We start from the raw sequence: 13,688 nt of genomic DNA on the forward strand, positions 1-13,688 counted from the left end.
ATGGATTCCACCTCGTCACTGCTTAGCGAAGGGTCGTATTCCATTGACTCGAGAGTGAATTTTGAAGAAGTTAGAAGATGCTCTCCCTTTCCTAGAGTGCCTAGATCATCACGTTCTAGATCGCGCTCCTGGTCAAGACGATACGACGTATCATCGCAGGATCGCTATCGACACAGGAGAGACAGAAGCAGAGAACGTAGACGTCGGGACAGATCAAGATCACGAGATCGGCATCGTAGACGTTCACCACGCCGGTCATCAAGGAGCCGCTCCAGATCTCGACGCAGAGAGCGTTCTTCAAGATCCTCGCAGACGCCCCCACCTACGCCTGTCCTAGACCGAATCTTCCCAAAGGAGGCTTCAGCCCAACTAGCATCTTGGATGTCTGTAGGACAGAAACCAGCTCAGACCAGAGAGCTGAGGGACATTTTTAAACCGGCGTTCGAGGACGAAAATTTTCTGTTGTCATGCCCAAAAATTGATGACGTGGTAGAGTGACAGATTTCCAGCAACAGGCACAGTAAATTCATCGCACAGAAAGAGTTGATCTGGAAATCAACACAGCTTAAGGTATTAGATATCGTCAGACCGCTAATTTCGCTTTGGAACCGCTTAGCTCCAAATACAGAGGAAGGGTCGATATTGGAGAGCGCGATCCGTCTTTGGGCGGAAGCTCACTTTTTTATCTCAAAGAATAGGAGAGCCAACGTGATGAATAGCGTTTATCCACGCTTCAAATCCCTTTTGAAGGATCCCGCCAACTTTTCGCCTTCGGAGGTTGCCCAGCTTTTTGGTCCGACCTTTACATCCGCTCTTCTGCAAGCAGCCGACGAGGACGCAAAGTTACAAAAGGTCGCATCAGTCGGAAGGATCAGTGGAGGATTCGGCCAAAAAACTCAACAGAAACAAGCGGATAAGCCAGAGGATCCTCGCCCCGGGACTTCGAGACAAGGAGACCCGTCTGAGAGACGTAGTTACCAGACAAGGTAAACTGATTGTCTCCCTCTTTTCTTTCCGGTCGTTAGGACACCCACTCTGGGTAGGACGTCTGCCTTAGTCAGAAAAAATGTAGGAGCTAGACTTAGATTCTTTGCTGTAGCGTGGCGTGCGTTGACCAACGACCCTTGGATCCATGAGATCATAGAGTCGGGTTACAAAATCGTTTTCGAGTCTGCACCTTTTCAATCTAAAGAACCGGGGGAATGCGTAATGAGTCAGCAAATAGATTTGGTCTGCGACGCGGAAGTATCGGATTTATTGAAGAAAGAGGCCATTGTCAAAGCCCCAGAAACACCGGGTTTTTACAGTAGATTGTTCGCCATTCCTAAGAAAACGGGGGGTTATAGGCCGATAATCAACCTAAAGAATCTCAACCAGCACATAGTTTACAAGCATTTTAAAATGGAGGGGTTAGACGTTGTAAAAAATTTATTAAAAAAGGGGGATTGGATGGCTAAACTTGACTTAAAAGATGCCTACCTGACGGTACCCGTGTGCTTCGCCCATCAGCCTTTTTTGCGTTTTAGGTGGAGAGAAAACGCCTACCAATTTACATGTCTACCTTTTGGGCTGGCGCCGGTCCCTCGGGTGTTTACTAAACTTTTAAAACCTGTAATGGCGGCCCTACGTTCGAAAGGGGTAAGGGTGATCATCTACCTAGACGACATGTTATTTTTAAATGAGAGGAGGGAGGGGCTGTTAACAGATGTGAAGCTAGCGTCAGACCTCCTTCAAGGGCATGGTTTTCTCATCAACTGGGAAAAATCCCACCCGTCACCTACCCAAACTTTGGAATTCCTAGGGATGATTTTGGATTCCCCGTCGCTGGCCTTCATTTTACCAGAAAAGAAGAGGGAAAAAACTCGCAAGCTTTGTGTTCAGGCGCTGAAAAATAATAGGATAAAATTAAGAGACCTTGCAAAGATAATGGGCAACTTTGCTTGGGCCATTCCGGCCGTGCCGTTTGCACAGGCTCATTACAGGAAAATCCAGCGTGATTTAATTGGGGCTCTGCACAAAAATGTGGGGGATTTCGAAAGCTGTTTCACCTTATCCGAGGAAGCTAAAGCTGACCTTAGCTGGTGGATCACGAATATGGACTCATCAAAAGGTAAAGTCATTTTTTCAGGCGAGCCGGACATGACTATCTTTTCAGATGCGTCGCTGACCGGATAGGGAGCGGTTTTTAACGGAAGCACCGCTAGAGGTCCTTGGTCAGTGGAAGATGGCCAAAGACACATAAACGAGTTGGAACTCCTGGCCGCTTTTTTCGCCCTCCAGTCGTTTGCCGCTACGGCATCCAACATATCCATCTCTTTACAGATGGATAATTGCACGGCGGTGTGCAATATTAACAGAGGGGGAGGAACTCATTCGAGATCACTTTCTGATTTAGCGACCCAGATTTCATCATGGTGTGAGAGTCGCAAAATTACGGTTCACGCGAGTTACCTGCCGGGACACCTCAACATTGTCGCCGACCGAGAGTCAAGGATGGGACTAGACAGCAGCGACTGGGCGCTCGATCAAGAGGTTTTCACGGCTATAAACAACGTCTGGACATGCCAGGTGGAGCTGTTCGCAGCGGCCTGGAACAACAAACTAGAAAAATTATTTGCCTGGACTCCGCAACCACAGGCAACCGGAGTAGACGCGTTCTCGACCAGTTGGAAAGGCTTAAAAGCTTATGCCTTTCCCCCCTTTGGCCTCATCCTCAGGAGTCTAGCGAAGATTCGCAGAGAGCAAGCATCGCTGGTTCTCGTGTCTCCATACTGGCCCAGCGCGGCATGGTACCCGCTCCTGTTGGAGCTAGCGGTAGACGTGGCAAGGATTTTGAAGCCGGACGCCAAGCTGCTAACCTCGCCGTCGGGGGAAGCGCACCCGCTCCCGCTATGCCTCATCGCATGGAAGTTATCCGGCAACGCTTACAAAACCAAGGCCTTTCGGAGACGGTGGTCAACCTATTGCTGAATAGGACACGCCAATCCACACGAGCTACTTACCAGTCGGCCTGGAACAATTGGCTCGGTTGGTGCCTCAGGCGGGATCTTGATCCCGTGTCAGTGTCTGTGAATTCTGTGCTAGAGTATCTGGCGGAATTGCACACGGAGAACTGTTCCTACAGCCTTCTCAACATCCATAGGTCGATGCTGTCAACCACCCTAGAGCAAGCAGGCTCCATTCCGATGGGGCAGCTGCCTTCAGTGAAGCAGCTTTTGAGAGGAGCGTTTAACCGTAATCCGCCCAAGCCAAGATACTCCAACACCTGGGACGTTAGTAAGGTGGTAACTTTTTTGGCGTCATGGGGTCCTAACGACCAGAACAGCCGAACGCAGCTGTCCAAAAAATTAACAACGTTGTTGGCACTGTCAACATTGCTCAGAGTCTCGGAGTTGAGCTCTATCACACGCAGCACAGTAAAGATTTCGAGTACAGGAGCCTCGTTCGCCCTCAGCCGACCGAGGAAGGCACAACGCAGTGGCTCACTCCAGACGATAGAAATCGACGCTCTAAACGATCCTCGAATATGCCCAGTCCAATGCTTGGGTGCCTATCTGCTCGCTACAGACACAAAACGAAACGAGAGCAACAGAGACCTCCTATTCATAGGGGCGATCGCACCCTTTAAGCAGGTCTCCTCCAGCACACTTAGTCGCTGGATTAAGTTGGTCCTAATGGAAGCGGGAGTGGAAGCTTCTTTTTCGGCTCACTCGACAAGGGGCGCGGCTGCATCGCACGCATTGGCTAAAGGGACCCCGATTGACTCAGTTTTAGCAATGGGCAATTGGGCAGCGGAATCTACCTTCACACGCTTTTATAGGCGTACAGTGGCTCCTAGCATTCCGATTTCTCGGGCGGTTCTTGAACCCCAATTTTCCGCTCAGCCAGTACTTTGAAATCACTGTAAAAGTTGAGCGGAGTTTTTCTACTTATAATTTTTTAATTGCTCGAGGGATCGCTTCAGCGATCCCGCGGAGCAATTGGGATTATAAGTGGGAAAAACGTAGGAAGACTTTTACAGTCTATTTCCCACCCCAAAAAAAAAATAATTTTTTGCAAAGTATTATTATTTTTTACCCGCCCAGACCTGTAATTAAAAGTCTTTGTTTGGTGTTGTGGATTCCCAATGCAGGAGCAGAGGAGGTGGTCGAGGTAGGCAGGGACCATTAAGACAAGTGAAATAAGCATCAAAATAATTTCAGTTCCCAGAGCTACGGAAGTCCTATTATATTCCAGCTAATCTGGCAGCCTTCTTCACTCAGAAAATCCTTCCAGAAGTTGAAAAAAAAAAAAAATTCTCCTTTTTTGTTAATGTCTCGGTTCCTTCCCCTTTTTTGTTCCCTACCTTCCTCTTCCTGTGGATCCGCACTCAGAAGCTAACGGGTCTGAGGCATGAGGCGCGGCAATGGCGCGAAAAGAACTCAGAAAGCTAAATAAATGACGTGTCAACACTGTAAAAGTCTTCCTACGTTTTTCCCACTTATAATCCCAATTGCTCCGCGGGATCGCTGAAGCGATCCCTCGAGCAATTAAAAAATTCAAGGCGACAGAAGTTCTCTGCTCCATTCCAGGTCAGTTTTTAGACATTTTTTTTTCATTGCAATTTGATTTTTGAGGAGCGCCTCAAATCTTGACACCCTTTCCAAATTGCAATCGTTTTGGCTTTTCCTTCCATTGATTATTGAGAAATTTTTGCAAGCGATGCAGTTAATAAATGACCTGAGTCATTTTGTTCGCTCATAAATTGTCGGCCCCGACTTTCAGAATCTTCTTCTCTGGCCACATTTCGCCATTTTGGCGCCATTTCTGCTGCGATCGTGTCATAGGGTGGGGAAGGGCTATTGTTGACCTCATATTCGATCTGACTAAGAATACGGGCCTCTTTTTCAGTTATAAATGGGGAGAGGTAAAAGATTATCTGTTTAGCTGACTTCATTTCATTGATTTTTTGCTCTTGTAAAAACTTAATTAAAAGTTAAATAAAATAAGAATAATAATTATATTTATAATATTAATTTATATAAAATAATAAACATAAAAAAATAATAATTTAATATAAATATTTTAATAAAAATTTGACTTGTCTAAACCTTTGAAGGTCACGGCAGTGAAATTGTCATTTTCTAGATAGATGTCTGCTTTTTAATAAATCAGAAAATCAATTATTCAGAAGCTCAAAATTTGGCTAAAAACAAATGGCCAGACATGGTCAGGATGTAATTATATACCCCCATATAATCAATCATAAAACAATCATTTTAAAACTTGAATTACCAAATGGCTGGGCTGTTTTGTGAGTCACGCACCGCGGTCACTTCACTTGAGGCAATTTTTATTTTGGTTTTGTTTCACTGTCGTGTTGTGGAAAAAAATCAGTCTGTAAATTAGCATTGAGTTTTAAACCAACGATAAGTGTTGAATGACCTTGCAAAATTTTAAATTTTGCGACGACGATGGAGCGCATTCTCTCCATCGTCGTTCTTTGCATTGATATCAATTCCCTCGCGGATTAAGAGTTGAATTGCGTCGGTTAAATTTGAGTCTGAATTGTTTTCACACAAAAAATGGAGCGCATTCCATCCCATCGTCGTTCTTTGCATTGACTTCAATTCCCAGTTGGATGAAGAGTTTAATGGCGTCGTGTAAATTCGAGTTTGAATTGTTTTCACACAAAAAATGGAGCACATTCTGTCCATCGTCGTCCTTTGCATTGACATCAATTCCCAGTTGGATTAAGTCGTTGATTTTTTCTATTAGACCAGACGAAGAGTCAAGGACACATAGTTGACGCAATTCTTCTTCTTTTTCAGTGAGCTAGATTGGACAAATTTACGATTAGGTTGTTACTTCCTAACTCAGGAAATAATAAATAATATAACCATTTTGTTAATGGATTCCAGTTGTTTGACGACTTCTTTCGAAGTTATTCTTTTTTGCGGGTCGTCTTCCAACATTTTCATTAGTATTAATTTAATTTTGTATTTACCATTAATTTCTATAATAATGCAACAAACTCTTTATTTTTAGAAAATAAAAATGGTATGGAATAACTTTAAGAATTACTTTGCATATTCACGGGATTTTTTCCAATTATGTTGTCGTGAATTTCTGTTTCGCCGCAACCGTAGAGATGTTCGCCATTTAACAAAAGGCAACCAAAGACGAGTGCTTGTGCAAAGATATCGCCCTGGACGGTACATTCATACGTATCTTCGCTTTTTCTTTTTTGTAATTGCCTTACAGTTTCGGGAGCGAACCATATTTTGGTTCCTCTGATGTCACCCAACGGGCACGTCCCCCGTTCATTTACGGGTTTGGATAATCCGAAATCAGCCCATTTGACTATTACCTCATTGCCTTGACCAGTAGAACGGACGGAAATGAGAACATTTTGCGGTTTTATATCGCGATGGATTAAATTCTTTGAATGGATGTATTCCAGGCCTACAGCCAATTGATGGAAAACCTTGCTATGGCGTGGCATAGGTCTTTTGTATTTTATGTTGAAAGAGAAAGGGATAACTCGAGCCGTCTCATTGAAAAGTAATTGTCTGTGTATTAGGTGGGACCTTTGCCCCATTCGTGAGGATTCTTTGCCTCTGTATTTACCTCAGCTAGGTAAAATAATCCAGGAGAACTTCAACACAGGGGCTGATACACGTGATGAAGAAGAGAGAGACTAAAGGAGAGAGATGTCGCACATACACACATACGTAAGTATAACGACGATTATGATTCGGAGAAGGAAAGAATAAGCACTACGTCGACTGTGGGGTTGCCAGTTGGTCGAAATACTTAACACTTCCCCTCGATCCAACAAGACAGAGTAACCTGACGCTTTAAGGGTAAAATCACGAAGTGAAGGACGAAGGAGTTTGAGGAAAGAGAAAAAAACTGAATTATAGATTGTTTTTAATTAATTGCCGATGGCCTCTGGAGGACTCCGATCCTGAGACGATTGAGTTCGAATGCCGGTGCCGGCAGTGGCTTCGTAAGCATGTCGGCGAGCTGGTCGTGGGTGGTGACGGAGACCACGTTGACCTCTCCGGCCTGGATTTGTTGGCGGATGTAGTGATACTTGACCCCAATGTGTTTGGTTCTGTCGTGGAAGACCGGATTGTGCATCATCAAGATGGCGCTCTTACTGTCGCAGTGGATTGGTGATGAAGTAGGTTGTTGGATTCCTAGTTGATTGAGGTCTTCGCGTAACCACACAATCTCCCGGCACGCGAGTCCAGCGGCGTAGTACTCCGCCTCGGCAGTTGATTGGGCTACAGGTTTCTGGAGGTGGCTCTTCCATGCTATAGGGCCGCCATTGAGAAGGAAGACTAGACCGGTCGTCGATCGACGAGTGTCGGGGCAGCCGGCGTAGTCCGCGTCCGCGTATCCAAGGAGGCGATTGAGGTCATGTTTTACGTCCAAGTGGCCTGCCAGCTGGTTGGATGTTCCGCCGTCGGAGAAACACAGTCCGTGTTCCGGTGTTCCAGCCAGATAGGCCAGGATTGTCTTGGCGGCCTTCCAATGAGACTTGCCAGGGTTCTGACAATGGCGAGATGCTGCAATTACAGCAAAGGCGATGTCGGGGTGGGTCATACCCATTGCGTATAGTAAGCCGCCGATAAGTGCTCGATATTGCGTTGACTCGGTGTTGTCTTTGGGACTGTCTGTAGCTGGTGTCCTGGTGAGGCGTGAGAAAGGGTCGGCTGGGATCCTTGATGGATTGCAGTTTGTCATCCTGAACCTTTTTAGAAGGACCTGGATGTAGCGGGATTGAGTCACGTAGATCTTCTTGTTGGGTCGGTCTCTTGAGATTTCGAGGCCGATGAAGCTGTTGGCTGGGCCGGAAGTCATCTCGAAGTGTGCCTTGAGGAATTCGATAATGGCTCGTACCTTTGTCGTCGACCTGCTTGCGATCAGGCCGTCGTCGACCCAGATCCCTATTACGATGAAGTCGTTCGGGTTCTTGCTGTGGCTGTAGTAGATGCAGGGGTCAACGTCTGAGCGGACCAGGCCGAATTGGGTAAGGAATGAATCGAATTTCTCATTCCACTTTCTTGGTGACTGCCTTAGGCCGTACAACGGCTTGTGGAGGCGGCAGACCAGATTTTCTTCCCCTGGCTTAACAAAGCCTTCTGGCTGCTGCACATACAACTCTTCCTCCAGATCGCCGTAGAGGAATGCGGTTTTTATGTCCAGCTGATGGAGCTCTAGGTCCAGGGACGCTGCGATTGAGAGAATGATCCGGAGCGAGTCGTGCTTTACGACCGGAGAGTAGATCTCATCTTCGTTGAAGTCCAGTCCAGGTACCTGGGAGAAGCCCTTCGCGACAAAGCGGGCCTTGTAAATATCTTCTTGCTGACCGTATCCTGGTTTGAACTTAAATGTCCATCTACTTCTGATGACGGAGTGATTCGGGGGGAGTCTAACTATTGTCCATGTTCGATTCTTGATTAGAGAATTGATCTCCCTGTCTACAGCTGCCGACCAAAAGGGGGCGTCGTCGCTTGCTATTGCATCGCGGTACTGATCCGGTTCGTTGTAGGTGAATGCTGAGGCGGCCGTGTTGCTGTTGAGTCCTTTCTCGATACGAGCCTTGACTCGAGCGGATCGCCGAATTTCATTTACTATCGGTAAAGGCTGCAGTGAAGTGAGGTTCGGGTGTTCTTCGATAACGATTCGGTCTTCTCCGAGGTCCGTTGATTTGCTTTGTCTTGGCGGTACTTCTGGCTTCAGAGATGCCGGTGGTTCACTTGTTGGGAAGACATCGAGGCCGTTCTGCCGATCCTCCTGAGGAAGGCCCCTTTCATAGTGGTGGCGGCTCGGAGTGACGTCGCGGCTGGTATTCACCTTTCCAGTGAGTGCGTCCCAGTAGCGGTCACCCTTTTGAGTGTCCGAGTTGCCAACGAAGTAGCACAGTAGGCCCTTCGGATCAAGTTTCCTTCTGGTCTCTTTCGGTATCAGAGTGTAGAACTCGGAGCCGAATGTACGTAGATTAGAGATGTTGGGTTTCTTGCCATACCAGGCCTCATACGGAGTTTTGTTGGAGTGTGTGCTGGAAAGGGTACGGTTGAGCGTGTATGTCACGCAGCTGACTGCTTCTGCCCAAAGAGTCAGCGGGAGGTTCCGGTTGGAGTGGAGGAGAGTCCGCGCGCCTTCCATCAGAGTTCATTTATCCCTTTCCGAGACGCCGTTCTGTTGAGGTGTGTGTCGGACGGATGTTTCGTGGCGGATTCCTTTCTTTCTTAGCCAGGCCTGAAGTTCGTGATTCTCGTACTCCCCTCCGTTGTCAGAGCGGAGCACGGAAACCAGTTGGCCCGTTTGAGCGTGCAATAGGCTGACAAAGTCTTTGAGGCAGGCGGCGACCTCGGACTTTTGCTTGATAAAGCGTACAACGCGGAATCCACTGGAGTCGTCTTGAAAAAGCACATAGTAGAGTGCGCCACCTATGCTTGATACCTGCATTGGTCCGCAGACGTCGCTGTGGATGAGAGAGCCAATACGGGTGGATTTTGGAGTGGAGCTGGTGAGGAAGACAAGACGCTTCATTTTTCCGACCGCGCACTCGTGGCAACGTGCCAGTGGAGGTTGAGTCCCTGGTTGCAAATTGAGACCGTCCACAGCTCCGCTTTCCGCCATCTTGATAATGGTTCGATAGCTGATGTGAGCAAGGCGTTGATGCCACTCCTGAATTGAACTCTCGATAGGTCGGGCGATTGATGCGACGTCGTTTGTCACGACGGAGATGTTCAGGAGGTATAAAGTCCTTCCGACGCGTTCTGCGGTCATCTCTATGGCTCCGTTTCTAACGACGAGGGCTTGGGAGCCGGTTAAGTGGATGTCTGCGCCGTTGTTGGTAATGGCGCCGACGGATATCAAGTTTATGCCGATGTTTGGGGCGTACAGGAGGCCATGGATCGTGCGGCTCTTGGTGAGCCCGTTAACTGATGTCAGTACATCCATGTCGCCTTCGCCTAGTACGTCTACTTTCGTTTGGCCGATACCTCCGATCCATCTTGATCCGAGTGGGAAGGTCCTGAGGTTTTTAAGCAGCCATTTTTGGTCCGTGATGTGCTGAGTCGCGCCGGAGTCTAGGAAGAAGTCGGTGCTCGATCGTGACCCAGATGACGGAAGTCCCGCTGCGTAGGCAGAGTTGTGATTCTCTGAGTCAATTTGTGGTTCGGCTACGCTTGCCTTTTCGCCATCTTGAGTTTTGCGGTAGCACACCTTCTCGTCATGCCCGACGATATTGCAGTAGCTGCAGCGAACTGCCCCACTGTTCTTGTGGCGACATGTCTCCTCATTATGGCCGATTATGTTGCAGAAGGTGCAGCGTGTGGTTGTTCGAGGCCTCCCGTTAGATGCGGCAAACCTGTCGTTGCGTCCGCCTCTGCCTCGTCCTCTGCCCGTCTTAGGATAGGGACTTGGCCTGTTTTCAGGTCTTTGATACGTCGGTGGGATCGACCTTCCAGCTCTAGTAGATGTGCTTGGGAATCCGAAGTAGGCCTTGTCGTCAGCACTTAGCTCTCCGCCGTTGCAGTTGTGTTTCCTACTCTCTTCTCTATCGAGTCTAGTAACGAGGTTGGCGAGGGTCCTCTCTAGGATGGGGGAGCTTTCCCAGGCGGTGAGGAAGTTGTTGTAGCTAGGTGGAAGGGACGTGATTATTTTGTTGCACGTTCCGTCGTCGTCGGCGAGGCCCCCAGCGTCCTTAAATTGCTGGACTAGTAGCTTGATCGCTTCGATGTGGTATCTCACGGTATGTTCCGGCTTAAAGCGATAGTTCAGGAAGTCCTGCTGTAGAGATTGTCTCCTCTCGACGGTATTCTGCTGGTATCTGCTCGTGAGGGAATTCCAGACGGAGTGAGCCGTATCACATGTGAGTAGGGAGTTCTGCTGTTCCTCGCTGCAGGTATTGAACAGGTAGCCGAGGGCCAAGTTGTCGTCTTTGTCCCACTTGTTGATGTCGGCTTGGTTGGTTACCGTGTTGTCTTGTTTTAGCTAGTTTTATAAGACACACATTCGTGGAGTTAAGTGTCTGTTACCTTGTGGAAACGTTTAGTCGTTGCACATGACGCTTGTGTAGGTTCGTTTTTTTTTTTTTTTTTTTTTGTGTTGGTTAGTTGCGTTACGCGGTAACATGTATTACCGATATTATTCACTGATCAGATTGGCCAGATTGCACGCGTATGTTTTTGTTTACCTCGATTGGTCGTTTAAGAGATCCATCGACGACTGGCACCAGGTTGTGACTCCTGAGCGCAATGTTGACGCTGAATTTCCAACTTTCGAAATTGTTGCCGTTAAATTGGACGGTTTTGGCTCGAAGGCCGTCTCGTGAGGGAGAGTTGTCCATCTTTTCCTACTTTAGCGGGTCGGGTTACCTGGGCCCATAACCTGTTGAAAGAGAAAGGGATAACTCGAGCCGTCTCATTGAAAAGTAATTGTCTGTGTATTAGGTGGGACCTTTGCCCAATTCGTGAGGATTCTTTGCCTCTGTATTTACCTCAGCTAGGTAAAATAATCCAGGAGAACTTCAACACAGGGGCTGATACACGTGATGAAGAAGAGAGAGACTAAAGGAGAGAGATGTCGCACATACACACATACGTAAGTATAACGACGATTATGATTCGGAGAAGGAAAGAATAAGCACTACGTCGACTGTGGGGTTGCCAGTTGGTCGAAATACTTAACATTTTAGTGGGTGACTCGGGTCTAGGAAGAGTTTGTCTAGAGAGGCGTCGCACAATTCCAATGCATAGTTTCTGTAACAAGATTTATAAATAACGATAAATTTCTACTTTTATTTTTTAAAGACTTGTTTGTCTCACCTGTAGTCGTCGTCACTTTCACAGTGAAGAAGTTTGACGAGATTCGGATGTTCCAACTTCAGCATAGCGTCTTCTTCTCTTTTTTTGACACGATGTAATTCAACTCGCTTTACTGCGACTTCACAACCTCCGAACTTGCCTTTTAACACTTGACCAAAGCCACCTTCCCCTAATGGAAATTTGCGGTCGAACCAAATTTTCATTTGCTTTTTATCTTTATTACGCAAATAATGCAACGCACTCCATCCGTTGTTGTCCTCTGTCATCAGATCCAATCCGAGATTGGTAAAAATTTTAATGGCGTCGTCTAAATTTTGGCTTGAGTTGTATCGACATAAATAATGTAATGCGTTTGATCCATCGTTGGTACTTGCCTTCGCCTCAATTCCGTATTGAATCAAGATTTGAATTGTGTTGATTAAGTTTTGGCTTGAATGGTATCGACACAAATAGTGAATTGCATTCCGTCCATGATTGTCCCTTGCATTCACGTTGATTTTGTTTTCGATGAGAAGTTGAATTGCGCCGGTTAATTTTGGGCTGGAGTAGTTTTGACACAAAAGATGGAGCGCGTTCCTTCCACCGTCGCCCTTTGCGTTCAGATTAATTCCGAACTGAATGAAGTTTTGAATTTTTTCCTTTAAATCCAATCGTGAATCACTCCCACACAATTCCAGCAATTCTTTTTCTTTTCCAGCAATCTAAAGTGTAATATGAATTGAAATTCGTAAAGATGATTGCTGGACTTGCATTCAATTGAGTATACCTTATCCTTGATGACCTTTAGTTGATTAACGACTTGTGTCGATGTCATCCTTTTGTCAGGGTCGTTTTCCAACATTTTTTTCAATAGGTCATTCCCGTAACAGTTGCGTAATTTGCCATCAATTTCTATGTAAAACAATGAACTCTCCATTAACCAAAAAATAACAATTGTTCTTGTATATCGGGTATTACTCTGCATGTTGATGGGATTTCCTTCAACTACGTTGCCGGGGATTTCATTTTTATTTTCCGTGGAACCGTAGAGATGTTCCCCGTTTAGAAATAGACTACCGAAAACGAGTCCTTGAGCAAATACGTCGCTCTTGACGATATCTTGATCATTATTTTCTTTAACGTCGCGGTTTAGTTTAAGCGACAGCAACTCGGGAGATAACCACGCGTTATTTCCCCCGACTTGATTTTTTTTTCCTTTTCCTCGTTCACTGACGTTTCTGATCAGTCCAAAATTTGCCCATTTGAGAGTCAATTCATCTTGGCCAGCAGTTCCCACCGCAATTAGGACATTTTGTGGTGGAGTGGATGTGTTCGAGACCTAAAGCCAATTGAAGCAAAGCATCGATATGATGTGGCATAGGTCCGTTGTAACTTTTGGGATCTTCCAGGTCTAGGAATAGCTGATCTAACGAGGCGTCGCACAATTCAAATGCATAGTATCTGTCCACACACACACAGAAAAAAGGAATGTATTTATATTAGTTTGTCTCTGGAGACAATCTAAAACAATCTCACCTGAAGTCCATGTCGCTTTCACAATGAAAAAGTTTGACAATGTTACGATGATCCAGCTGACGCCAAGATTCTTCGTCGTTGTCATCGACGTTCTCAAGAAAAACTCTCTTCACTGCCACTGGATGGCCGTTATATTTCCCTCTAAAAATGGAGTAAAAACCACCTTGTCCTAATTTAGCACCGCGATCGAATTCAATGCTCATTTTCGCCAATATTTTTGAGGCACAAAAGAATAAGAACTTTAGAGAAGAATAGAGCAAGTGACTGACACGTACCCCCTACTGTTTTACCAGGGCATCCCTAAAACGTTAAAGCGAAACGCGAAACGAACAGCGACTAAAACGC

At 46.4% G+C, this 13,688-nt stretch overlaps 2 protein-coding genes and 1 pseudogene across 5 annotated transcripts; 1 reads left to right on the forward strand and 2 right to left on the reverse strand.

The window, feature by feature from the left end:
• LOC123474532 lies at positions 1–2,175 on the forward strand (annotated as a pseudogene).
• A 3,525-nt stretch (positions 2,176–5,700) lies between these two features.
• Positions 5,701–12,914, reverse strand: LOC116935328 (retrovirus-related Pol polyprotein from transposon TNT 1-94). 4 transcript variants are annotated; one of them, XM_045176018.1, is made up of 7 exons: positions 12,786–12,914; positions 12,595–12,719; positions 12,052–12,529; positions 11,829–11,997; positions 11,694–11,762; positions 5,880–6,497; positions 5,701–5,814 (listed from the first exon to the last, which is right to left on the reverse strand). In XM_045176018.1, the coding sequence occupies exons 1-6, from the start codon at positions 12,790–12,792 to the stop codon at positions 6,053–6,055; spliced, it is 1,293 nt and encodes a 430-aa protein (XP_045031953.1). In that variant the 5' UTR covers positions 12,793–12,914; the 3' UTR covers positions 5,701–5,814; positions 5,880–6,052. The 4 variants fall into 4 exon arrangements, with proteins under 4 accessions (XP_045031953.1, XP_045031952.1, XP_045031951.1 ...); XM_045176017.1 differs by having other exon boundaries at positions 11,829–12,529; XM_045176016.1 differs by lacking the exons at positions 5,701–5,814; positions 5,880–6,497; positions 12,052–12,529; positions 12,595–12,719; positions 12,786–12,914 and adding exons at positions 9,166–10,995; positions 11,198–11,391; positions 11,501–11,570 and having other exon boundaries at positions 11,692–11,762; positions 11,829–11,971.
• Positions 12,915–13,081: 167 nt separating this feature from the next.
• On the reverse strand, positions 13,082–13,546 carry LOC123474533 (cyclin-dependent-like kinase 5). Its single transcript, XM_045176744.1, has 2 exons — positions 13,344–13,546; positions 13,082–13,268 (listed from the first exon to the last, which is right to left on the reverse strand). The coding sequence occupies exons 1-2, from the start codon at positions 13,544–13,546 to the stop codon at positions 13,082–13,084; spliced, it is 390 nt and encodes a 129-aa protein (XP_045032679.1).
• Between the last annotated feature and the right edge of the window lie 142 nt (positions 13,547–13,688).

This window comes from Daphnia magna, linkage group LG7, assembly GCF_020631705.1.
Source record: "Daphnia magna isolate NIES linkage group LG7, ASM2063170v1.1, whole genome shotgun sequence".
Lineage (NCBI taxonomy): Eukaryota > Metazoa > Arthropoda > Branchiopoda > Diplostraca > Daphniidae > Daphnia > Daphnia magna.

What these genes read in the sequence shown, in the direction of transcription:
- LOC116935328 (XM_045176016.1), bottom strand. Translation starts at nt 11,350, where the DNA reads ATGGACAACTCTCCCTCACGAGACGGCCTTCGAGCCAAAACCGTCCAA. An exon ending in CTCTTAAACGACCAATCGAG is followed by an intron (nt 10,996 to 11,197) that starts GTAAACAAAAAC and finishes TTATAAAACTAG; the next exon opens with CTAAAACAAGACAACACGGT.
- LOC123474533 (XM_045176744.1), bottom strand. Translation starts at nt 13,546, where the DNA reads ATGAGCATTGAATTCGATCGCGGTGCTAAATTAGGACAAGGTGGTTTT. An exon ending in GAAAGCGACATGGACTTCAG is followed by an intron (nt 13,269 to 13,343) that starts GTGAGATTGTTT and finishes GTGTGTGGACAG; the next exon opens with ATACTATGCATTTGAATTGT.